The following is a 26,186-nucleotide window of genomic DNA, read 5'->3' as shown; positions in this document are numbered from 1 at the left end:
ACTCCCTGGATAACCGCTTGCCGGGACAGCAAATGTGAATATTAAAATCACCCAACAGTAAAAATGTATCGTGCATTGTTACAACATTCCCCAAAATGTCCGCAGAGGGTCAGTAAACAGCAAACAGCCCTGGACTGGCCAAGTCTCACAGCTGTTAGTGATGTAGCTCTTGGTCTCTGGTCGCCGGCTAGATTGCTGACCTCAGATCTGCTTGGTTCAGATCTGCTTGGTTGTGTCATTTAGTTACCATGGTACGAGTATGGTTCATATCTCTTTGGGTTATAGTTCAACTGGCACTGATCATTATGACTGATATATTTTAAATAGATCATTCACTCACCAGTCAGTGTTACTAATAATCAAACAACTGGAATACAGGAACGATGTGTAATTTCTGCCCTGCTATTGTCATTAAATGTGATTCTGCATATTAAACTGCGAAACGATAGATAAGAATTACACACCTCACATTAACAAATGAGCTTTACAATAAAGTGGAAAACAAAATTCCTTTTATATATGCTTAAAATGTGACTTCTGACCACAGAGAAAATAGACCATGGCTGATGATATTTCTACAGGCACCAAAAACACAACAGAACAACATGAGGCTTTACAAAAATGTTTTACTCGTCTGCTGGTCAAAGGCACGTTTGTAAAATGGCATAAAACAAAATCATCCACAGTTTTTCTGGAGAAATATTACAAATATTTAAAGGCAGTTCTAGATTCTCCATCAACTCTTTGGGTCCATGTGCTACACATCAGCGGTCACTCAGAGGTCATGCTCAGGTCAGTGTGTTCCTGTGTCGCTCTGAGCAAACCATCGCTAACTGCAGAACATTGATTTCAGATTGTTTTATGTAACAACATCTATAGTAACTGGTTTATTTATATGTGCAGCAGAGCTAGAGGTCGGATTTCATCAAACCGCAGTAAACCAAGTTGGACCAAGCATGGACCAAGTTGTGAAAGAAACGAACATGCAGACAAACACGATATTGTAACAATGTTTGAAGATGATGATTAGGACGAAAAGAAAATGCTATACAATAAGATCCAAAACCGTGACACTTCAGTCAACCGAAAACAAGCTAAACACATAATCATCAAAATTATATATTCACAATGTTATGAATGGTTCAATTTAAAAACCTCCAAGTCAAAGTATTTGATTGCAAATGTAAACGCAAGCGTTATGCATCTGGTCGACAGAATCATCTTTTCCTTGGTGAGATTTAATCATTTTAAAAGAGACGGACCCTCTGTAGGACAACAGATGCATTCTGGTCATGATGACACGCGTTTTCATTTCCATCTATTTCCATCATATAGACTGGGACGCCGTCATTTATTCGTATCAAACTCAAGTATAATCAAGGGCACAATATTTAACTGAATCAATAATTTAAAAGCGAGACATTAGTTAGTCTGCCCTGTAGCTGGTTTATTTCAGACCTGATGCAGAAACGCAGCTGATGGAAAGGTTCTCTCTCTGGGTATAGTGAGTCAGCTCAGCCTTGTGATGGGACATGGCCGGAGAACACAGGACGACCACAGATGGAAAGGTGATTCCTGTGCTGTTCCGCGAATCTGTGGTCCGTGTGACGCGACGGCATCTGATGTTCACACTGTCCTGGAGGGCAAACGCAGCTTGTACATGCCAGCCAGAGCCCTGGCAGCAGAGTAGATCATCTGCCGGCGGGACGTCCCGGTGAAGGCCTGGTGCCAGTCTGTGCGGCTCACGTTGGGCACGCTTCTCTCCAGAACTTCCCCCACCGTCACTAGCAGACCGGACCAGCGCAGGTTATAGTCAGGAGGAGTCAGGGACTGCGCCTGAACACACACACACACAGATCTGAGTGCATGTTCATGTGACAGCACTAAATTTACATCACTTAATGTGAGTTCAGTGCTAAACCTCCATAGTAGGAAGAAAAAAAAATACTATGGAGGTCAATGGGGTCCATCAACTGTCTGGTTTCCAACATTCTTCAAAATATTTTCCTTTGTGTTCAGCAGAAGAAAGAAAACTCATACAGGTTTGAAACAACTTGAGGGCGAGTAAATGATGACAGAATTTTCATTTTGAAGTGAACTATTCCTTTAAGATTCTTTCCATCTAAACTGGTTATATCTCGTAATCCTAGTAGTGAATGTTTTATATGCAGTAGGATAAACATATGTAATGCATGCAGTTTGATTTTTTAACTGCTAGAGGGCCAAAAGTTGAATAGTGTACCTTTAACGCAATCTGTTTGCGATCGCATCATTTCCTACACGGCACAAATGCTGATTCAATTGCAGCACACATGCTGATTTTGCAGTTAATGAGATTGCATGCTCAACAGTTAAACAGCCTGCTTCAGTGTTAGCTGTAACCTGAGCCCCTCCACCTCCCCCAGCTCCACCTGTCTAGATCTGCAGCAGGATTTATGAATGCCTATCCAACATATCTCACATGCTCACAGTCTGAGTATCTCTCGGCGGCAGCAGCGTGCGTAGCAGTCAGTTTGTCAAGACCAAATACATCAACATTTATATCATTTATTAGTTAGAGCAAGGAATCAAGGTTTTGTCGTGACAACATTCCTGCAATGCACCGGTTTCTTAGAAGAGCAATAAGACAACATTTTAAGATGATGAGGGGCTATTTGGTTTTTTAAGCTGCTTTTTATGAAACACATTTCCTTTTATGAATTATGATACAGCTTGGTTCGTTGGACGGTTGGGTTGCTCCAAAGTTTGTTTTCAATCAGGCTGAGAGGTGAGAACTAATGGATACACTGGTCCTCACCTGCAGTATTCAGCATATGGCTGAATAAAATGAAACAAACGCTCCAGATAAGTCAGGAGTGAAGAACAGCCGCAGACACCAGTGACTGGCACCCCTCTGAACAGCAGACATGGTTTTACCTGCTGTACGTGCTGCAGGGCCACCGGTGTAGCCTGAGTGAACGTCTCAATGTGAATCCCATTCCCAGGATCATCCAAGATCAGACAGCCGATGTCAAACCACCTGATGGAGACAGTACGAACACAGACGCTCAGTTTCTCCTGTCATTATGAAGGTCTTTTGACATGACACATGTGATAGTCTTTGGTTCATGTTGTGTTCATATCGAAGTCAACCAGTCGAACCGCACCAGAGTTTGTTTGGAGGCAGACCGAGACCCCCTGAAAAGAGTTCACTTTAATGCAACCAAACCTGCTAAGTGTGAACGCTTCAGTATTGTTTCTGTATTGTAAAAAGCGCTAACACTTGACAATATCAGCAGCAACAATTGAAAATAATGATTTTTGTCATAACATTTCAGCCCTACCATTAAGTGAGATTTTAAGCAGTCTGTTTACATCATGCAATTGTTGTGTTAATACATGTGTGCCAACTTTGAGTAACATTAAACAGTCTGTGAAATAAACATGCCAGGTCAGATGCAGCTTCTGGTCCACCTTTGCAGTGTACAGATGAATTTTGTTGATGTTGACGAGATGTTATTGGTAACAGCCTACAGTATTATGGCTGAAGTATTTGGTTTAAATGCAAGATGCTTTTGGTGTTTTTGTCTTTACAGGATGAACTGTTCTTACTTGTCTGGAAAGAGTTCAGCTATGAAGTTCTCCACCGAGACTACGGGCTGCTTCTCGTGAATGACAGCCGCGCGACGCAGACTGTCAATGCGCTCCTGAGCTCCCTACACACACACACACACACACACAACCTTCAGGTCAGTTCAGAAGTCCTGTAAAATCAAAGATCTGTGAAATGGTGTGTTTTCATGACAGTAACTGGACGCAGTCAGAGGCTGAGGGGAACATGAAGCAGAGGCGTGTTCACCTTGACCCCTGCGGCGTATCCCACCGGCTGCGGGGCGATGTTGGACTGACCCGCCTCTCCCGTCACCATGGCCAAACCAAACACCTCCTGGAAGGCGTCGCGCACCGCTGCCACCTTCACTTCCTTATCTGACGTCACAACGATGTCCACGTCTCCTCCAGACTCTGAGACACACGTACAGTATGAAACAGTTTTAGTGATGTGACTGACATCTAGAATTACATATGAAATATGAAACCTACAATTTCATATTGTTTGAATATGACGTCATGTGATGAGGTGTTGTGATGATTTGTGTGTAAAGAGGACAAAATAAAATCACTGATCTGAATTGAACTGAAATAGTCAATTATTCAGAAACAAAATAAACTCTACTTGCGCATTAAAGGGGCTATTTGAAAAATTCAGAAAACCGTGTTACTAGCGACACCGGTGGCCAATGAGTGAACTGCAGCCAGTGACTAATTGCACTTGTGCACTAGAGACTGATCGTGATTCAAGGCCCCAATATACTCACAGAGAAGTTCTTTTCCGTTCTTCACTTAGAAGTAAAAAGAAGTTGGAAATACCTTTGCAGCGATAGACTGTTAACGAACTTGCTGACACTGTCCACACTGCTGAGAGCGATGTTTAGATGAATGTGTGAATATGTGCTGTGTGCTTTCCTCAGTAACAAAGAAAACAGCAGTTCAGAAAGCATCTGATCATAGCGATGAGGATATGTTTGCTCCAGCTCTGCGATTCACCGGTATCATGTCGACAGATGAGGTCATTCAGACTACACTGTTATGATAGTTTGAGTATAAAGTATAATTAAGACTGTAGACCAGGGGCGTCACTAGGCCCTTTTTAGGGGGGCCCCTAAACTTCTGCCCAGCCCCCCTAAAAAATATTTGATTAATACATTTTTGATCGCTTCAGTCCCCTTTAAAAAAACTCATTTGAAACGGCTGCAAGCTGCGTCAAGTTTCGGCTCCTCCCCTTATCTGAGTCTGCTTGGATTTAGCGCATTTTTCAATCTGCAGTGGCGCCGAGCAGAGCGAACATCAGAGAGTACAAGGTGTGTCGTGAGTGCATTTATTGATAGATTGCTATGATATTACATCTGCATCGGTGCAGTTCTTTGTCATAAATGCATTGCAGTTTACATAATGTAATGTTACTGGAGCATTGGGAGCAACACGGGACGGTTCGGTTTCTCATCCAATACCAATACGTTTCGCTGCGTTCACCTTCAGCCCTTATCACAGTGTGATAGTTGTTTTTTAATCCTACAAAAATGAAGCGATTAACACCCATGAAAACATACTTTAGAAAACGATCATGATTTATTTTAATTTACTTTTTAAACTTTAAAACATATTATTTTTAATTTCGGCATTACATTATGCAGCCATGCACAGAAATGATTAAAGACACACATCATTGTCTGAAAGCACTAGATGGCCCAGAGAGAGAAACATCATTATTATTTTGGAGTTTTTTGGAGTTATTTTGTTTTGTATTAATATAGTTTTGTATTAAGTAATAATGAATCAGGAGGAGTGTACATACATATATTAGAGTAAGAGTAGAGTAAAGGGATTTGTGATTTTCTTTTAAGTAGCCTACTTGATTTATAGAAGTGGCAAATTGATAATTCATGTTGTTATTTTTAATAAATAGAAATAAATATAGAACAGATTAATCATATTGCCAATAGACAGTTACATTAATACACGTTTAGCTGGTTAGTTAAATGATTTGAAATTAAATAGATTTTCACGGGGTGACTTGATGAATAACCAACCGTATTGTTGATTACAAAGGCTAAAAAGGTTAAAAAATAAAATAATTTATATTTCATTGTAGATTGACTTAGTTACCTAGCTTTCCTGGTAGCTTTGTCTGAGAAAATGATTCATAAATCAACCTATCAGTTGACCCTATGTTTACTTTCTTCACTGACAGACAAAAATGAAAAGCCTATATCAGTCAAAGCTCAGCTTTAGGAGGGGAAAAGACAGAGCAAGAGAAAAACAAAGAGAAAAAGAGTGATGCTGATGAGGTGAGAAAAAAACAGCTGCCCGCACATGGTTTTAAAGCTATTGTCATCCAATTTTTTTGGCCTTCAAAACATCTTAAAATGCACATATGTAGATCAGAGAAATCTAAATTTTCTCGGGGGAGCATGCCCCCGAACCCCCCTAAATACCTCACATTCGGTACCTCAGTGATTATAAAACCATGCCATATGCATGTTAATGGATGAATGAATGAAACTAGTTAATAATGAGCATTAGACCATAAACTAACTTTTTTTTTTTTTTTTACATCATACCCTCATAGGAGGCTGAGCCCCCCTAAAATGAAAATCCTAGAATCGCCCCTGCTGTAGACTATATAGATCTGGCTATGTGAGACTATAGTTTGAGTTAATTCTGCGTTATCCTGAACATCAGCTTTCGGTTCACGTGTCACTGAACGGAAGAGAGGCTCTCAGGAGCTTAAACGTCACATTTAGAGAAAGCCAGGGAAGGTCTCGTTTCTTAATGAACTGAAAAACTAAAACTAAGCAAAATACAATGTATTGTTCTGCAGTGCTGGACACACAGTACTCACTGATGTAAGGTGCCATCCCAGGGTCCAGTGTGGTTATCATGGACTCCACAGAGTGTTTGGTTTTATCCAGGACAGTCTTGACCATCTGGTTCCCAGCTACACCCTGCGATTACGACACAACTGCATCAGGACGCACAGAGAAACGACAGCACGGCATTACGGCCTCACTGTGTGTCCAGTACCTTGATGAAGCCCCATAATCCACCAGGTGCGTTGCCGTCCGGAGTCACTCGGGGATCTTCAGTGTCCTCAGGAAACGTGATAGGCGAGCTCACGTCTAACCCTCCAGACACCGGCTGCTGCATCATGGGATTGGTAACAATCCCTACAAAACACAACGACATCAGCACTGTATGATCTGCTGAGAGTATGATATTTATTCCCTGTAATGACCGTACTTAAGTGTACTAGAGATGTGTCCGAAATCACCCATCATCCCCTTATATAGTGCACTGTTTTATAGTGGTGGCCGAAACCATAGTGGCAATTCTCTAGTGCACTCGTTGAATCCTAAAATGCACCGTAATAAGTAGTGTACAACCCATGTATGGTTAAGGTCTGGTTAAATGAAATATCATGATGCACCAAAGAGTTTTGGTCACTCTTTTCTCACGACTGTATGAGTGTAAAGTGAACAAGGAGAAGGAGATTTTCCTTCGATCACTCTCAGATGCAGCCTGACCTGCTGTCAATCAATCCAATAGTTTTTACAGCTGTGTGTCAATCATATGGTCTCATTCACAAATAATTTTGTGGATTATTCATATTCACAGTGACTTCTCAAGAAATTCAACCTAATTCGAGCATATTGCGTACGCACATGATTTGTTCGTAAACCCATTCTATTGTTAATGAATTTCAGACTGACATCATTAGATTAGTCAATTGCATAGAACTCCTAAAATCTTCATATAAGTGCTTTCAGAACAATCTTTCGTCATTATTAGCAAACATATAACTCTCTCTAAACTCTCTCTAGCAAGATCCTCGTGCAATGCCAACACATTCATGAGGGCACTCTTATGCGCATGCGATTTTTGTGTACTTGTGGTTTCAGCAGTTTGATGAATCTAGATTTCACGCACAAATGCATGCGTACTGATGCCGAGCGAGACTCGCTGAACACGTGAGGCGCTTAGGCAGGTGTACACGGGCTCAGGCAGGTTGAGATTGTCGAGTGATACCTGGCATGGGTGCGGCGCTGGAGAAACTGGGCATCAGCGGCGTCTGGGGGGTGCGGCCAGCGTGGCCCCGGGTGATGTCATATCCTGCGCTCACAGAGAAGCCGGTGGTGGGCGGGCCCATGGGGGGGGCGGAGAGGACGGGGCCCAGCGGCGGGCCGGCAGACGGGGGGGTGAAGGGGGCCCCGGGGCCGGCGTACGGGCCGCTCAGACCCAGAGGAGACGACACCGAGCCGAGAGAGAGAGGCGGGGGGGGCAGCGTGGAGGGAACAGGGCTGGAGAACCCCCCCGGGGCAAACGCTGGGATGCTGGAGGGAACAGGGCTGGTAAACCCCCCCGGGGCAAATGCTGGGATGCTGGAGGGGCTTGAGATGGTCGGAGGACCGGAAACACCTGAACACAAGAAGAGACACGCTCAAATACATGCATGATGATGAAAAGCAGTATCAGTGCATGATGGGAATATCAAATTACATAATATTGCACAATGATACACCTTACTCAGGGAAGACAGCATATCTAATTTTTTGGGATACATGTTCAGTCCGTTCTTGGGTTATACTGGCGTTCTCACTAGTTCGCGTTTTTGACGTTTGCGCAGAAAGAACTTAAGAGTTTCCTGTTAAAACGGCGTCTTAGTTAATAACTAATTATCGTTGCGACGGAAGTGAATCAATCAAACTAACTTTAGCTGGACAATAACTTTATTCTAGATCTGCTGTAAAGCCAAAACAAAAACTCTGTTACTGTAATTTCCTATTATCACTGTAAAGCTGCTTTGGAACAATCTGCATTCTTTAAAGCGCTATATAAATGAAGATGACTTGACTTCTGTCAAGTCTAAATTTCACGCTTTCCAGAGTTTTGCGTCACCAAGAATTTTTTGGAAAGATGTATTTTCTCAATACATGCACTAATTTTCGTCAATCAGAATGAATCCAATCTGATTTCTGATTCTGACTTCTATTTCTATTTATATGAACCCTAAACATTGAAATCCACTTCTGAGCATGTGCAGTGCCCGGTCACCACATGGGTGAGGGTGGGGTTAATGAGAGCGCGGTGACATCATCATCATCATCAGTGGGGTTACCGCTGGAGAGTGGCGGGGGGCTGGCGGCCGCTGTCGGGGGGGGTGGAGGGGTGGCCGGAGGGGTGCTCTCTATGCCGCTCTCTTCCATCATCTTCACTCTGTCCTGTACACACCACATGACAAACTGTAAACTTCTACTTATTCAAGACTTAAATATGACAAGCAGAAAATGATAATAAACATTTGACATAAGATAATAGGGGTGTCACAATATATCGTGTCACAATATAAAAACGCAACAATATGTATTGTGTATAGTTCACCCAAAATTATATGGCAACTGTCAAGTGCACTCGTTAAAATGCACCGTAATAAGTAGTGTACAACCCATAAATAATGCACTGTTAAGGTCTGGTCTGGGTAAATGAAATATCATGATGCACCAGAGAGTCCTCCTTCATGTCTGAAATCACTCGCTCGTTTTTGTTCGCTCTTTTCTCACGACTGTATGACAGAGTGAAGTGGACAAAGAGATGTTCACAGAGTTTTAGTGTCAGTACTACAATAAACTACTATATATAATGTTGAATAATGTATAATAATGCAATGGGGAAATATTTGTGGGTCCTGATAATGTTACCAGTAAAAAGTGTCCTACATTATTATAAATATATCTAGTCAGTGACAGAGAACAAGCATATTCATCTAAAATAATTCTGTATTTTCAGCTCCAGAATCATGAATATTGTTATTCTGGCGTCTCTATTGTCCTGAGCTTTGGGTTTCAGCACCAAGTCCAAGCCTATTCATTTACACACTCAATGTAATATCAAATTTAGTATTTTAAATCAACAATATGTTTTTGTTAACCTTCTCTCGTATGTCTTGGAGTATCGCAATAATATCGTATCGTGAGTTCAGTATTGTGACGTGAGAGTATCGCTACAGCCCTATAAGACACATGATGACGGGCTAAAACCATCATTTGAAGAACAGGAATAATCTGGACTGATTGCACTACAAAAAAATTGTATTCTTGCTAAATATTTTTGTCTGGTTTCCCAGTACCAAAATCTAAACATTCTTAAATTCAGATACATTTACTTGAGAAGCCTTGTTTTTCAAAAAGAAGTGCATTTGTTCATGCATAAAATAAGAAAAATATATCTGCCAGTGGGGCTGAGAACAAATAACAGGGGAAACAAGATTATTTTTCTGACCCCGCTGTCAGATATTTGTTCTTGTTTTAAGCTCTTAATTTTGAAGACTTGATATCTTATGTAATTTTGCTTCTCAATTAAATGTATCTTGATTTAAGAATGTTTAGATATTTTACTGGAAACAGGTCAGTCAGAAGTAGTCAAACGCCGTCTTCATCTGTGTGTCCTGCAGTCTATGAGGACATCCGGATCGGGACTTTCATTACACATGACTGAGCATGCGCGGACAACATATTTAAATTAATATATTATGAACATTGATGAAATGTTGACATCCATAATATTAATAATATCATTACTTCAATTATGAAAATGATTTAGAACGTTGTAGTACACTTAAAGTTCTTACGTGAATGAATCTTTGTAATATTACGTATAATATCTGTAATGGACCAACAGTATGATGGCATTGATCCTCAGGTGTGTGTGTGTGTGTGTGTGTGTGTGTGTGTGTTGATATGTGATGAAAAACTCACAGCTGATCACTGATCGATTCATAGTAATGTATCGATTATTACTGCGAACACACATGTCCACTCACACGCAAATTACACTACACAATTCACGCTTTACTTCGATACACTCATGATCACTGATGTCTCATTCATGATGAAATATTATCGAGATCTGGTAACGTTAGTGATACGCACTCTCTAATCAATGTCTCTGTGGATTCTGCTTCAGGGTAACAGCATTTTCCAACAGACGGTGCAATTTAAGTGTTTTTCTACACAATATTCACTTAATAATGAATGAAAAATCACAATTCTTACCTGACGCGGAGAGTAAGTTTTGAAACGGGAGCAAAAGAAGTGCGAGAAACAACCATAGACAGTATTCCTAACAGTGGATCAACACGGCCGCGCGCTGATGACGTCGCACAGTGCCACGTCTGAAGCTGAGACGGGCGATTCAACAAAACAGTTTAGAGTGATGTCACTTTTCATTAAATCATTTGGAAGTTATTTAGACATTGTAGAAATACACAAGACAAATATTAACAAGAAAATCAAAGCCAAAATTAAGATACTTATGTGTTATTGTTCAGTTGCGACGGGTGACTCGTTTTAGCGAATCGGCTCTCTTGAATCATTCGTTTCAGGAGATTGCCATGCACATAAGCAATTCCCTTTCATTTTATTATATTAAATATTTATTAATATTATAATTATTAAAACTATATTTATTAATGATTCTAATGGCTACAGTACGCTTAATTGTTTGGGTCTCACGCATGTTGTACTGCACATTGCAAATGGGATAAGGTATGGGTGATAAAAAAAACTGTATTATAGGTTCACTTTCACATGGTTTTAATGTACTCATGAATAAATGGTTCACAGGTTTCCAATTTACATGAAGGTTCACTTTCACAGGTTATTAATATTTCAAAATCATGAATAAATGGTTCACAGGTTTCCACTTTTCATTAAGATTTACTTTCATAGGTTATTAATGTTTCTAACTTGTGAATAAATGGTTCACAGGTTTCCACTTTACATTAAGGTTCACTTTCATAGGTTATTAACTTTTCTAACTCATAAATAAATGGTTCACAGGTTTTACATTAAAGGAGAACTCCGGTCAGTTTTAACATTTGGCTAATTTTTTTGTAAATTTGGAGTGCTGTCAGTACAGAGAACAACGACAAAAATCGGTGTTGCCTACACTGTGTTATCCTCTTTTTAAAACACATACCTGTATTTACATCCTGTTTTCGGTCGAAGTCCACAGTAGTCGATTGTCGAGTTCACGCGCGTGATCATAGGTAACTAAATCTATGCGCGTGAACTTGACAATCGACTACTGTGGACTTCGACCGAAAACAGGATGTAAATACAGGTACGAGCACTGTCTCCACCTATAGCTGGTGTGTGGCGACAGCACTATCTCCACCTATAGCTGGTGTGTGGCGAGAGCACTGTCTCCACCTATAGCTGGTGTGCGGCAAGAGCACTGTCTCCACCTATACATGATGTGTAGCCAGAGCACTGTCTCCAACTATAGCTGGTGTGTAGCGAGAGCACTGTCTCCACCTATATCTGGTGTGTGGCGAGAGCACTGTCTCCACCTATAGCTGGTGTGTGGCCAGAGCACTGTCTCCACCTATAGCTGGTGTGTGGCGACAGCACTATCTCCACCTATAGCTGGTGTGTAGCGAGAGCACTGTCTCCACCTATAGCTGGTGTGTGGCGAGAGCACTGTCTCCACCTATAGCTGGTGTGCGGCAAGAGCACTGTCTCCACCTACACATGGTGTGTGTCGAGAGCACTGTCTCCACCTATACATGATGTGTAGCCAGAGCACTGTCTCCAACTATAGCTGGTGTGTAGCGAGAGCACTGTCTCCACCTATAGCTGGTGTGTGGCGAGAGCACTGTCTCCACCTATAGCTGGTGTGTGGCGAGAGCACTGGCTCCACCTATAGCTAGTGTGTGTCGAGAGCACTGTCTTCACCTATACATGGTGTGTGGCGAGAGCACTGGCTCCACCTATAGCTGGTGTGTGGTGAGAGCACTGTCTCCACCTATAGCTGGTGTGTGTCGAGAGCACTGGCTCCACCTATACATGGTGTGTGGTGAGAGCACTGGCTCCACCTATACATGGTGTGTGGCGAGAGCAGTGTCTCCACCTATAGCTGGTGTGTGGTGAGAGCACTGGCTCCACCTATACATGGTGTGTGGCGAGAGCACTGGCTCCACCTATACATGGTGTGTGGTGAGAGCACTGGCTCCACCTATACATGGTGTGTGGCGAGAGCACTGGCTCCACCTATACATGGTGTGTGGCGAGAGCACTGGCTCCACCTATACATGGTGTGTGGCGAGAGCACTGGCTCCACCTATACATGGTGTGTGGCGAGAGCACTGGCTCCACCTATACATGGTGTGTGGTGAGAGCACTGTCTCCACCTATACATGGTGTGTGGTGAGAGCACTGTCTCCACCTATAGCTGGTGTGTGGCGAGAGCACTGTCTCCACCTATATCTGGTGTGTGGTGAGAGCACTGGCTCCACCTATACATGGTGTGTGGCGAGAGCACTGGCTCCACCTATACATGGTGTGTGGTGAGAGCACTGGCTCCACCTATACATGGTGTGTGGCGAGAGCACTGGCTCCACCTATACATGGTGTGTGGTGAGAGCACTGTCTCCACCTATACATGGTGTGTGGCGAGAGCACTGGCTCCACCTATATCTGGTGTGTGGCGAGCGCACTCTCTCCACCTATAGCTGGTGTGTGGTGAGAGCACTGGCTCCACCTATAGCTGGTGTGTGGTGAGAGCACTGGCTCCACCTATAGCTGGTGTGTGGCGAGCGCACTCTCTCCACCTATAGCTGGTGTGTGGCGAGAGCACTGTCTCCACCTATAGCTGGCGTGTGGCGAGAGCACTGGCTCCACCTATAGCTGGTGTGTGGCGAGAGCACTGGCTCCACCTATAGCTGGCGTGTGGCGAGAGCACTGGCTCCACCTATAGCTGGTGTGTAGTGAGAGCACTGGCTCCACCTATAGCTGGTGTGTAACGAGAGCACTGGCTCCACCTATAGCTGGTGTGTAGTGAGAGCACTGGCTCCACCTATAGCTGGTGTGTGGCGAGAGCACTGGCTCCACCTATAGCTGGTGTGTAGTGAGAGCACTGGCTCCACCTATAGCTGGTGTGTGGCGAGAGCACTGGCTCCACCTATAGCTGGTGTGTGGCGAGAGCACTGGCTCCACCTATAGCTGGCGTGTGGCGAGAGCACTGTCTCCACCTATAGCTGGCGTGTAACGAGAGCACTGGCTCCACCTATAGCTGGTGTGTAACGAGAGCACTGGCTCCACCTATAGCTGGTGTGTGGCGAGAGCACTGGCTCCACCTATAGCTGGTGTGTGGCGAGAGCACTGGCTCCACCTATAGCTGGTGTGTGGCGAGAGCACTGGCTCCACCTATAGCTGGCGTGTGGCGAGAGCACTGTCTCCACCTATAGCTGGTGTGTGGCAAGAGCACTGTCTCCCACAATAGCTAGTGTGTGTCGAGAGCACTGTCTCCACCTATACATGGTGTGTGGTGAGAGCACTGTCTCCAACAATAGCTGGTGTGTGGCGAGAGCACTGTCTCCACCTATAGCTGGTGTGTGGTGAGAGCACTGGCTCCACCTATACATGGTGTGTGTCGAGAGCACTGTCTCCACCTATAGCTGGTGTGTGGCGAGAGCACTGGCTCCACCTATAGCTGGTGTGTGGCGAGAGCAGTGTCTCCACCTATAGCTGGTGTGTGGTGAGAGCACTGTCTCCACCTATAGCTGGTGTGTGGTGAGAGCACTGGCTCCACCTATACATGGTGTGTGTCGAGAGCACTGTCTCCACCTATAGCTGGTGTGTGGTGAGAGCACTGTCTCCACCTATAGCTGGTGTGTGTTGAGAGCACTGGCTCCACCTATACATGGTGTGTGGTGAGAGCACTGTCTCCACCTATAGCTGGTGTGTGGCGAGAGCACTGTCTCCACCTATAGCTGGTGTGTGGTGAGAGCACTGGCTCCACCTATACATGGTGTGTGTCGAGAGCACTGTCTCCACCTATAGCTGGTGTGTGGTGAGAGCACTGTCTCCACCTATAGCTGGTGTGTGTTGAGAGCACTGGCTCCACCTATACATGGTGTGTGGTGAGAGCACTGTCTCCACCTATAGCTGGTGTGTGGCGAGAGCACTGGCTCCACCTATACATGGTGTGTGGTGAGAGCACTGTCTCCACCTATAGCTGGTGTGTGGCGAGAGCACTGTCTCCACCTATAGCTGGTGTGTGGTGAGAGCACTGTCTCCACCTATAGCTGGTGTGTGTCGAGAGCACTGGCTCCACCTATACATGGTGTGTGGCGAGAGCAGTGTCTCCACCTATAGCTGGTGTGTGGTGAGAGCACTGTCTCCACCTATAGCTGGTGTGTGTCGAGAGCACTGGCTCCACCTATACATGGTGTGTGGTGAGAGCACTGTCTCCACCTATAGCTGGTGTGTGGCGAGAGCACTGTCTCCACCTATAGCTGGTGTGTGGTGAGAGCACTGGCTCCACCTATACATGGTGTGTGTCGAGAGCACTGTCTCCACCTATAGCTGGTGTGTGGTGAGAGCACTGTCTCCACCTATAGCTGGTGTGTGGCGAGAGCACTGTCTCCACCTATAGCTGGTGTGTGGTGAGAGCACTGTCTCCACCTATAGCTGGTGTGTGTCGAGAGCACTGGCTCCACCTATACATGGTGTGTGGCGAGAGCAGTGTCTCCACCTATAGCTGGTGTGTGGTGAGAGCACTGTCTCCACCTATAGCTGGTGTGTGTCGAGAGCACTGGCTCCACCTATACATGGTGTGTGGTGAGAGCACTGTCTCCACCTATAGCTGGTGTGTGGCGAGAGCACTGTCTCCACCTATAGCTGGTGTGTGGTGAGAGCACTGTCTCCACCTATAGCTGGTGTGTGTCGAGAGCACTGGCTCCACCTATAGCTGGTGTGTGGTGAGAGCACTGTCTCCACCTATAGCTGGTGTGTGGTGAGAGCACTCTCTCCACCTATACATGGTGTGTGGCGAGAGCACTGTCTCCACCTATAGCTGGCGTGTGGCGAGAGCACTGGCTCCACCTATACATGGTGTGTGGCGAGAGCACTGGCTCCACCTATAGCTGGTGTGTGGTGAGAGCACTGGCTCCACCTATACATAGTGTGTGGTGAGAGCACTGGCTCCACCTATACATGGTGTGTGGTGAGAGCACTGGCTCCACCTATACATAGTGTGTGGCGAGAGCACTGTCTCCACCTATAGCTGGTGTGTGTCGAGAGCACTGGCTCCACCTATACATGGTGTGTGGCGAGAGCAGTGTCTCCACCTATAGCTGGTGTGTGGTGAGAGCACTGGCTCCACCTATAGCTGGTGTGTGGTGAGAGCACTGGCTCCACCTATACATGGTGTGTGGTGAGAGCACTGGCTCCACCTATACATAGTGTGTGGCGAGAGCACTGTCTCCACCTATAGCTGGTGTGTGGCGAGCGCACTCTCTCCACCTATACATGGTGTGTGGCGAGAGCACTGTCTCCACCTATAGCTGGTGTGTGGTGAGAGCACTGGCTCCACCTATAGCTGGTGTGTGGTGAGAGCACTGGCTCCACCTATACATAGTGTGTGGTGAGAGCACTGGCTCCACCTATACATGGTGTGTGGTGAGAGCACTGGCTCCACCTATACATAGTGTGTGGCGAGAGCACTCTCTCCACCTATAGCTGGTGTGTGGCGAGAGCACTGGCTCCACCTATAGCTGGCGTGTGGCGAGAGCACTGGCTCCACCTATAGCTGGTGTGTGGCGAGAGCACTGGCTCCACCTATAGCTGGTGTGTGGCGAGAGCACTGGCTCCACCTATAGCTGGTGTGTGGCGAGAGCACTGTCTCCACTTATAGCTGGCGTGTGGCGAGAGCACTGGCTCCACCTATAGCTGGTGTGTGGCGAGAGCACTGGCTCCACCTATAGCTGGTGTGTGGTGAGAGCACTGTCTCCACCTATAGCTGGTGTGTGGCGAGAGCACTGGCTCCACCTATAGCTGGTGTGTGGCGAGAGCACTGGCTCCACCTATAGCTGGTGTGTGGTGAGAGCACTGTCTCCACCTATAGCTGGTGTGTGGCGAGAGCACTGTCTCCACCTATAGCTGGTGTGTGGCGAGAGCACTGGCTCCACCTATAGCTGGTGTGTGGCGAGAGCACTGTCTCCACTTATAGCTGGCGTGTGGCGAGAGCACTGGCTCCACCTATAGCTGGTGTGTGGCGAGAGCACTGGCTCCACCTATAGCTGGTGTGTGGCGAGAGCACTGGCTCCACCTATAGCTGGTGTGTGGCGAGAGCACTGGCTCCACCTATAGCTGGTGTGTGGCGAGAGCACTGTCTCCACTTATAGCTGGCGTGTGGCGAGAGCACTGGCTCCACCTATAGCTGGTGTGTGGCGAGAGCACTGGCTCCACCTATAGCTGGTGTGTGGCGAGAGCACTGTCTCCACTTATAGCTGGCGTGTGGCGAGAGCACTGGCTCCACCTATAGCTGGTGTGTGGCGAGAGCACTGTCTCCACCTATAGCTGGTGTGTGGCGAGAGCACTGGCTCCACCTATAGCTGGTGTGTGGCGAGAGCACTGTCTCCACTTATAGCTGGCGTGTGGCGAGAGCACTGGCTCCACTTATAGCTGGTGTGTGGCGAGAGCACTGGCTCCACCTATAGCTGGCGTGTGGCGAGAGCACTGGCTCCACTTATAGCTGGTGTGTGGCGAGAGCACTGGCGCCGTTGTACTGTGGCTGCCGTCGCATCATCCAAGTAGATGCTTTACACTGGTGGTGATTGAGGAGAGATTCCCTGATATGATTTAAAGTGCTTTGTGTACAGTGGTACGTATATGAAAGCGCTATATAAACACTTCATTCATTCATTAATTCAATCTCACTATTTTTGCTGCATCGTGAAGTAAATCAATCTGGCTTTGAGTTAAATAAGTGTGAATAAATACATTTATTAAGCATTTTTAACGTGAGTTAAAAATGGCTCACTATTTGGCAGGAATTGCATCAAAGTCATTTTATTCATGCGTTGTAACTGCTTATCAACGATTAATAATGCATTTGTAAATTACTTATTAGCCATTAACAAACAGCAGAGAAAGTGAGATCAAAATATGCCATTGACATGCAGGATGATTGGTTAATGTACCAATACATTATGTGACCTTTTCCTGGAATTTGAACCGGTTAAGATCAGAGTTATGAAATGTATAGCATGCTAGCATTCTAAAGCTTTTTCTAAGTAACTTTTGCTTTGTAAATATCAAATAGTTAGATAGAAAAGAATGTGTCTTCAGCAGTCACACATACCTCCATTGCAGAAAGATATTTGACTAATATTGATGTATACTGTGTTCTTATAATTATGATTGAATTAGAATAAATAAACAGGCGTGTGGCCTTTTTCCAAATGCAGTCCATGTCTAATCAAAAGAATTTGCCACAGATATTCTCCAGTCAAATCTAGTTTCAGTCCTAAATTTAGATTTTTCTTTGTCATCATGCATATTTTTAGCATAAACCTGCAACCACAAAATTTAGGGGGGAAAAAGTCTGATTCCACTATATTTGTTTACATTCATTTAACTACGACTGTGAGCTATTTAGAAGTTTATGTTGTTTATTGATACATTGATTTGAGTAAAAAAAAAATGAAGTTCTGGTGATGTAATTTCCTGTTCCTGTTGCCATGTGGAGTTTGACTTTGAATCTTTCCATTTATCTTATCTGTTTTTATCGTCATTGTATCTGGTCTGCATGGCGGCCAGAGGATCTCCATGAAGCAATGTGTGAGGCCAAAAACTGCAGAGTCCAGATTAAAGCAAAGCTTTCGTGACTGCAGGACAGTCTCAAATGGCCTCTAGATGGCAGTGCTTAATAATACAATTCCTATCAGTCCCTAAAACAGCCACTTGCATGCACATCATTTTATGATAAATAACAATATTGTGGATTGTGTTTAGTATCACGATAGTATTTTACATAATATAATTTAGCATATAGTGTTAGATTCATAAAATAATCAAATTCATTTATGATGATATAGCTTTATATCAAGGACATGTTTTTGAAAGAAGCAGAAACATTTTCAGGATCCTATTACGGATTCAGAGTTTCATCAGGGTTTGAGAAGCTGAGGCATGATTTGTGTTTATGTTGAGTCTCTTCTTGATGTTTTCCAGTATTTTAGCTTTTTCAGGCTCATTTATTTCCTTTAGCTTCTCAGTCAGAAAATCACTGTGCTGAAGTGTGAACAGAGAATCAGTGTTGAGTGCGATCATCTCCAGAGTTTCCACACAGTGAAAAGCTTCATTCACCAGCTTTATTTTCTCTCTCTCTCTCTAATTCTTTCAGTTCTTCTTCCAGCCTCTTGACCACAGACACACCCTCAACAATTGTGTCTTTATATTCTATATTTAAAGTTTCATGTGCCTGTGTAGGGACTAATTACATGCTTATAGTGATATTAAAGTGTACTTTATTTGTGTTACAAGTACATTACAAATCCATTATGAGTGTCTTCGAAACATACTAGCAATATACCCAGGTGAAAAATAAATATATTTAAATTGTACTATACAAAGTGTGTATTAAATGTATTATTTTCAAACAACAAGTATATTAAGTGTATTTCAAGATATGCTTAAGATCAATTTTAAGCTATTAGTACTATATTTTAATTTATTAAATTTCATTAAAAATATACTTTCATGTCTTAAACTACATTTATAATATATTTGAAGCTTCATTTTAATGTGCTTCAAGAATATTTAAACATCATTTCAGCTCATTAAAAATGTATTAGCATTACACTAATAGTTTATTATAAAGCTGTTTTATTCAGTATTCAAAATGGTATATTAAAAGTGCCAAAATAATTAAATATAAATGTCAAGACATACACAGACTTTGAAATCAAGAAAACTTTAATATCTAGTATCTTGTTGTGTACATTGCAAAATAAATACATAAGAGTACATTAAAAAAGTACAGCAACATATATAATCTCTTGAACAAAATACATTATAACAAAGATCAGTGAAGTGCTATGGCAGAGCTATATTTATAAAATAAGTTATAGATAGATAGATAAAGAAAGACAGATAAGTTAGATAGAAAGATAGATCGATTAGTAAGAAATAAAGAAAGATAAGTTAGTTAGTTAGAAAGATAGATAGATCAGTAAGAAAGACAGAAAGATAAGTTAGTTAGAAAGATAGATAGATTAGTTAAAAAGAAAGATAGATAGATAAGTTAGTTAGAAAGATAGATAGATTAGTAAGATAGATTGATTGATAGATAGATACAGTATGAAGATTGATAGATAGATACAGTTTGAAGATTAGATAGATAGATAGATAGATAGATAGATAGATAGATAGATAGATAGATAGATAGATAGATAGATAGATAGATAGATAGATAGATAGATAGATAGATAGATAGATAGATAGATAGATAGATAGATAGATAGATAGATAGATAGATAGATAGATACAGTTAGGTCCATAAATATTTGGACACAGGCACAATTTTTCTTTTTTCAGGTATTTACCAAAACATATTCAAGCTATAGTTATTTAATGGATATGGGCTGAAAGTGCACAGGTTTAGGAATTACAGCTCTTGAGAGAGCCACCTCCCCTTTTTCAAGGGACCAAAAGTAATTGGACAATTGAATCAAAAGTGATTTCATGGACAGGTGTGGGCTATTTCTTTATTATTTCTTCATCAATTAAGCAGGTAAAAGGTCTGGAGTTGATTCTAAGTGTAGTATTTGCATTTGGAATCTATTGCTGTGAACCTACATCATGCGTTCAAAGGAGCACTCCATGCAAATCAAACAGACCATCATTAGGCTTCAAAAACAAAATAAATCCATCTGAGAGATAGCAATATTAGGAGTGGCCAAATCAACAGTTTGGTACATTCTGAGAAAAAAAGAATGCACTGGTGAGCTCAGCAACATAAAAAGGCCTGGACGTCCACGGAAGACAACAGTGGTAGATGATCGCAGGATCCTCTCCATGGTAAAGAAAAACCCATTCACAACATCCAGCCAAGTGAAGGACACTCTCCAGGAGGTAGGCGTGTCATTGTCAAAGTCTACAATCAAGAGAAGACTTCACGAGAGCAAATACAGAGGGTTCACCACAAGGTGCAAACCATTCATAAGCATCAAGAATAGAAAGGCCAGATTAGACTTTGCCAAAAAGCATCTAAAAAAGCCTGACCAGTTCTGGAAAAGCATTCTTTGGACGGATGAAACTAAGATCAACCTGTACCAAAATGACGGGAAGAAAAAAGTATGGAGAAGGCTTGGAACAGCTCATGATCCAAAGAATACAACATCATCTGTAAAACATGGTGGAGGCAGTGTGATGGCATGGGCATGCATGGCTTCCAGTGGCACTGGATCACTGGTGTTTATTGATGATGTGACAGAAGACAGAAGCAGCCGGATGAATTCTGAAGTGTATAGGAATATACTGTCTGCCCAGATTAAGCCAAATGCAGCAAAGTTGGTTGGACAGCGCTTCATGGTACAGATTGACAATGATCCAAAACACACTGCAAAAGCAACCCAGGAGTTTTTTAAGGAAAAGAAGTGGAATATTCTGCAATGGCCGAGTCAATCACCTGATCTCAACCCGATCGAGCATGCATTTCACTTGCTGAAGGCAAAACTAAAGGCAGAAAGACCTACGAACAAACAACAACTGAAGAAAGCTGCAGTTAAGGCCTGGCAAAGCATCACAAAGCAGGAAACCCAGTCTTTGGTGATGTCCATGGGTTCCAGACTTCAGGCAGTCATTGCCTGCAAAGGATTCTCAACAAAATATTAAAAATGAACATTTTATTTATGATTATATTAATTTGTCCAATTACATTTGAGCTCCTGAAAATGGGGGTACTGTGTAAAAAAATGGTTGCAGTTCCTAAAATGTTGACTTGATATTTTTGTTCAACCCCTTGAATTAAAGCTGAAAGTCTGCACTTCAAATTCATCTTGATTGTTTCATTTTAATTTTATTCTGTTGGCATACAGAACCAAAAGTATGAAAATTGTGCCTGTGTCCAAATATATATGGACCTAACTGTAGATAGATAGATAGATAGATAGATAGATAGATAGATAGATAGATAGATAGATAGATAGATAGATAGATAGATAGATAGATAGATAGATAGATAGATAGATAGATACAGTTTGAAGATAGATAGATAGATAGATAGATAGATAGATAGATAGATAGATAGATAGATACAGTTTGAAGATAGATAGATAGATACAGTTTGAAGATAGATAGATAGATACAGTTTGAAGATAGATAGATAGATAGATAGATAGATAGATAGATAGATAGATAGATAGATAGATAGATAGATAGATAGATAGATAGATAGATAGATAGATAGATAGATAGATAGATAGATAGATAGATAGATAGTTTTATAAGTACATTGAATGGTAGTTTAATTGAGTCCAGGGCTTCAGAGAATTTAGATTTGAGTTTTTGTGTTTGTGCACAAATGGGCCACCGTAGTCTTGGCTCAATTTGAGCAGTCTGCAATGTAAGTCTATGGGATTTTTATGATGTTTAATATTAATTTTTAAGAAAACTGAAAGTCAAATCAGTCTGAAAAGATATAGCACACCAAGTCAGAACAGTCTGAAAGTCTGACCCGAGTTTGGAGAGTTAGAGTCAGAAAATTTTGGGTCAGAAAAAGAATAATAATAAGTTTAAATAGGATTTCAGTAAGTTGGCTTTCTCAAGCCAACTTAATAAACGGAGCAAAAACAATAGGGTCCTCTCACCATCGGTGCTCGGGCCCTAATAACTTAAGGGTCATGAGCCCAACTGAAGCAAACACCGATCACCATAATGGTGACATAAACATTTTGATTTTCTCCTTCAGTGATTCTGCTTGTTAACATCAGCTGTCTTCAATAATGCTCAATCTTCACTCAATTAATCACTTAATTATCTCATTAACTTTAACACTGCTTCAGTGTTAATTTAACACTCATATTTTACCACTTTTACATTCTTGAGTGTGGAGCCAAATAAACTCCCAGGAGAGTTTATTCAACACTGGAGTTTTTGCTGTGTGTATTCAGTGATTGACTGAAACTGGTTTGTCTGAAACATGTTCACTGTGATTCACTGTGCATTTACTGAAATCAATGATAGAAACAATAGCAAGGAATTATTTACAGCTTTAAGCTCGGCTAAATATATCAACTTGACAATTCGTCATTTTATTGTATCACAACTGCATATCCAGGATATTTCAGCTAAAATTGTTTTAGAAAGAACGTGTTTTTATAGGGGATATATTATCATATAAAGGAACTGCTCTTTGGGAAGGGAAAAATCACACTGTGCAGCTTTGTGCATTTATTAAAAAAGAGCAGGAGAAATGCAAAACAAAGATACAGTTTTAAGATACATACAGCACACACTCATACACACTCAGTTGTTTTTGGAATCAGTATTATTAATCATTTCATTGTGTGGCATATTTAGTAAACTGAAATAAAAAAAATCTATTGAAAACACAGTATACTGAGGTCTTCACTGCATGTCCAGGTTTGAACAATATTGGTCAAGTTATAAAGGAATTTAGGAATATGTTAAATTTTTATAGCAAATAAATGCAATTCGTAGACGAACTGGTACTATGTACAGTTTTATACAGTTAAAGTTCAGGCTCAGAGTGCTTTAAGACTCATTACACTTATGAATGTTTGTCCTAAATACTCCAAAGATTTATTCATATCAAACTCACCCCATCACATCATCTTTAAGATTTGTCTTTCTTCGCAAAAGTCCAGCTTTAGCTTTACTTTAAAAACTATAAAGTACTAAACACTATAAAGTATTTGTCCTTCATTTCAGTGATCATGATTTATAGAACTAAAATCAAAAGGCGCAAGCTAAAAAATTTTGAAACTTGTGACTTTAAACTATATTTAATGGGCAGCTGTCAATATAAATACAACACGCTTTCTCAGTGCTTTATCAGGGCACGTCAACCTTTGGTAAACCTGAAATACTTTCGGACAAAAAAAAATATTATCAACAGAAACAGAACAGTATTAATATACTAAATATCCTAATGAAAGAAACAGAAAACTGTCATTGGGAAAAATCTGACATCTTCTATCAGAAACATCGAGGATTGTCTTGTATTTCTGTGACATGTTGTTATTAATGAATGGAATGAGTCGTTTATGTCGAGCTGAATATCGGGAATGTTTGCTGAAACACTCGCCCTCTTGTTCTCCACAGGACAGGTACTTGAAAAATAGTTTTGACGAGAACTATTCAGATGTGAAAGCATTTATAATGATGACTGACAGCAGAGATCTTCTGACCCGTCACTGGCGTCTGTGAGCGTTATTTGCGGTCCGTGTCCTCGAGGGGTGACGGGCTGCTGTCTCTCGTGGGCAGGAGGTCGTAATGGCACGGGATGTGGCTGTTCTTTGGGAGGTCGTATGGATCTTGACAAAACGGCCCGTTGCAGTTGTTGGAGAGCGTGAGAACAGAACTGATGGTCGGCTCTGGAAATGGAAGAAAACAGGTTCAAACTGTTAGCAATAATGAGCACGTGTCTTATGTGCGTGGCACTTGAGGTTATATAATTTGATCTGACTAATTATTTATCAATACCAAGAATCAGTTGTGACAAAAACTCAACAGTTTCCGCAGGAAAGTCGAGTCCCACTGTGGGAAAACCAGTGGCTTCAAATGCGGTGATACAAAAAAAAACAGTTAAAAACTATTAAAGTATTGAAAAGATGATAAAGCAATAATAGTGCTACATTTAATATCATTTAATATCAGAGGAGCTCAGCCACCAGAGATGCAGATGGGATATGGAAGAACACTAGAACACTGTCTCATGATTAATATGTATCGGTTTATGCACTCGATGGACATGCAGAAGTGGCGCGGATCAGCCGAACACTGCTGGCACGTGTGTGTGCACGACAGGATTCACGGCTCTCGTTCGCATCGAGACAAAATACTGATGCAAACTAGAAAATAAGAGTGTAGATGAGATATACGCAGTTTCAATAATTAAAGACTTTAACATGCCTAGGACAATGATGGGCCCAAACAATGAGACAGTTCATGTTATTATTTCATTATCAATAAAACTGACTAAATAGTAGAATGTATTTTTATTCTTTAGAACATATACACTGCCCGGCCCAAAAAAAGTGTCACAGTTTGGATTTGCATTATCAATACAAGATCTTGACTAAAATGTATGTTATTTCCGTCAAGAGGTGCTCAAGCTCTGGTAATGTCAGTGCAAGAGTCCAGCACTCTGTAAAGTCTCCTCCAGCACATCCCAAAGACTGTCAGTGAATTCAAGATCTGGACTCAGAGGTGAAAATGATTCTTCTCGCTCCTCTCAACCATTCCTTCACAATTTGAGCCTGATGAATCTTGACATTGTCATCTTGAAATATGGTTATGATGTGACTTCCTACATGGTTGTTTAAGAAATGAAAAGCTACACCCTTACGGAACGAAAATATATTTCCATATATTCATGATATACAGTGAGGAAAATAAGTATTTGAACACCCTGCTATTTTGCAAGTTCTCCCACTTGGAAATCATGGAGGGGTCTGAAATTGTCATCGTAGGTGCATGTCCACTGTGAGAGACATAATCTAAAAAAGAAAAACCAAAAATCACAATATATGATTTTTTAACTATTTATTTGTATGATACAGCTGCAAATAAGTATTTGAACACCTGTCTATCAGCTAGAATTCTGACCCTCAAAGACCTGTTAGTCTGCCTTTAAAATGTCCACCTCCACTCCATTTATTATCCTAAATTAGATGCACCTGTTTGAGGTCGTTAGCTGCATAAAGACACCTGTCCACCCCATACAATCAGTAAGAATCCAACTACTAACGGTCAAGACCAAAGAGCTGTCCAAAGACACTAGAGACAAAATTGTACATCTCCACAAGGCTGGAAAGGGCTACGGGGAAATTGCCAAGCAGCTTGGTGAAAAAAGGTCCACTGTTGGAGCAATCATTAGAAAATGGAAGGAGCTAAACATGACTGTCAATCTCCCTCGGACTGGGGCTCCATGCAAGATCTCACCTCGTGGGGTCTCAATGATCCTAAGAAAGGTGAGAAATCAGCCCAGAACTACACAGGAGGAGCTGGTCAATGACCTGAAAAGAGCTGGGACCACCGTTTCCAAGGTTACTGTTGGTAATACACTAAGACGTCATGGTTTGAAATCATGCATGGCACGGAAGGTTCCCCTGCTTAAACCAGCACATGTCAAGGCCCGTCTTAAGTTTGCCAGTGACCATTTGGATGATCCAGAGGAGTCATGGGAGAAAGTCATGTGGTCAGATGAGACCAAAATAGAACTTTTTGGTCATAATTCCACTAAACGTGTTTGGAGGAAGAAGAATGATGAGTACCATCCCAAGAACACCATCCCTACTGTGAAGCATGGGGTGGTAGCATCATGCTTTGGGGGTGTTTTTCTGCACATGGTACAGGGCGACTGCACTGTATTAAGGAGAGGATGACCGGGGCCATGTATTGCAAGATTTTGGGGAACAACCTCCTTCCCTCAATTAGAGCATTGAAGGCTGGGTCTTCCAACATGACAATGACCCGAAGCACACAGCCAGGATAACCAAGGAGTGGCTCTGTAAGAAGCATATCAAGGTTCTGGTGTGGCCTAGCCAGTCTCCAGACCTA

The 26,186-nt window shown here is 42.3% G+C and overlaps 2 protein-coding genes across 3 annotated transcripts in view; both read right to left on the bottom strand.

Moving 5' to 3' along the window:
* Positions 1-609: 609 nt before the first annotated feature.
* prrc1 (proline-rich coiled-coil 1) lies at positions 610-10,773 on the bottom strand (the record flags this gene model as incomplete). 2 transcript variants are annotated; one of them, XM_084105217.1, is made up of 9 exons in its annotated part: positions 610-1,836; positions 2,917-3,019; positions 3,592-3,695; positions 3,839-4,002; positions 6,440-6,542; positions 6,622-6,764; positions 7,624-8,013; positions 8,714-8,816; positions 10,647-10,773. In XM_084105217.1, 8 exons carry the CDS (start codon positions 8,802-8,804, stop codon positions 1,627-1,629), a joined length of 1,308 nt encoding a protein of 435 aa, XP_083961343.1. In that variant the 3' UTR covers positions 610-1,626. The 2 variants fall into 2 exon arrangements, with proteins under 2 accessions (XP_083961343.1, XP_083961342.1); XM_084105216.1 differs by lacking the exon at positions 10,647-10,773 and having other exon boundaries at positions 8,714-8,831.
* Positions 10,774-22,819: 12,046 nt separating this feature from the next.
* Positions 22,820-26,186, bottom strand: part of megf10 (multiple EGF-like-domains 10) — an 88,800-nt gene continuing 85,433 nt past the window's right edge. Inside the window, exon 25 of the mRNA XM_084103593.1 lies at positions 22,820-23,998. Coding sequence (XP_083959719.1) covers positions 23,835-23,998 — 164 coding nt within the window. The 3' untranslated portion in view covers positions 22,820-23,834. The remainder of the gene's footprint in view (positions 23,999-26,186) is intronic.

Source organism: Abramis brama, assembly GCF_963993115.1.
Source record: "Abramis brama genome assembly, chromosome: 25".
In the NCBI taxonomy this organism is placed as follows: Eukaryota; Metazoa; Chordata; class Actinopteri; order Cypriniformes; family Leuciscidae; genus Abramis; species Abramis brama.
The sequence above is the reverse complement of the archived record's forward strand: the minus strand, read 5'-3'. Positions and strand labels throughout refer to the sequence as shown.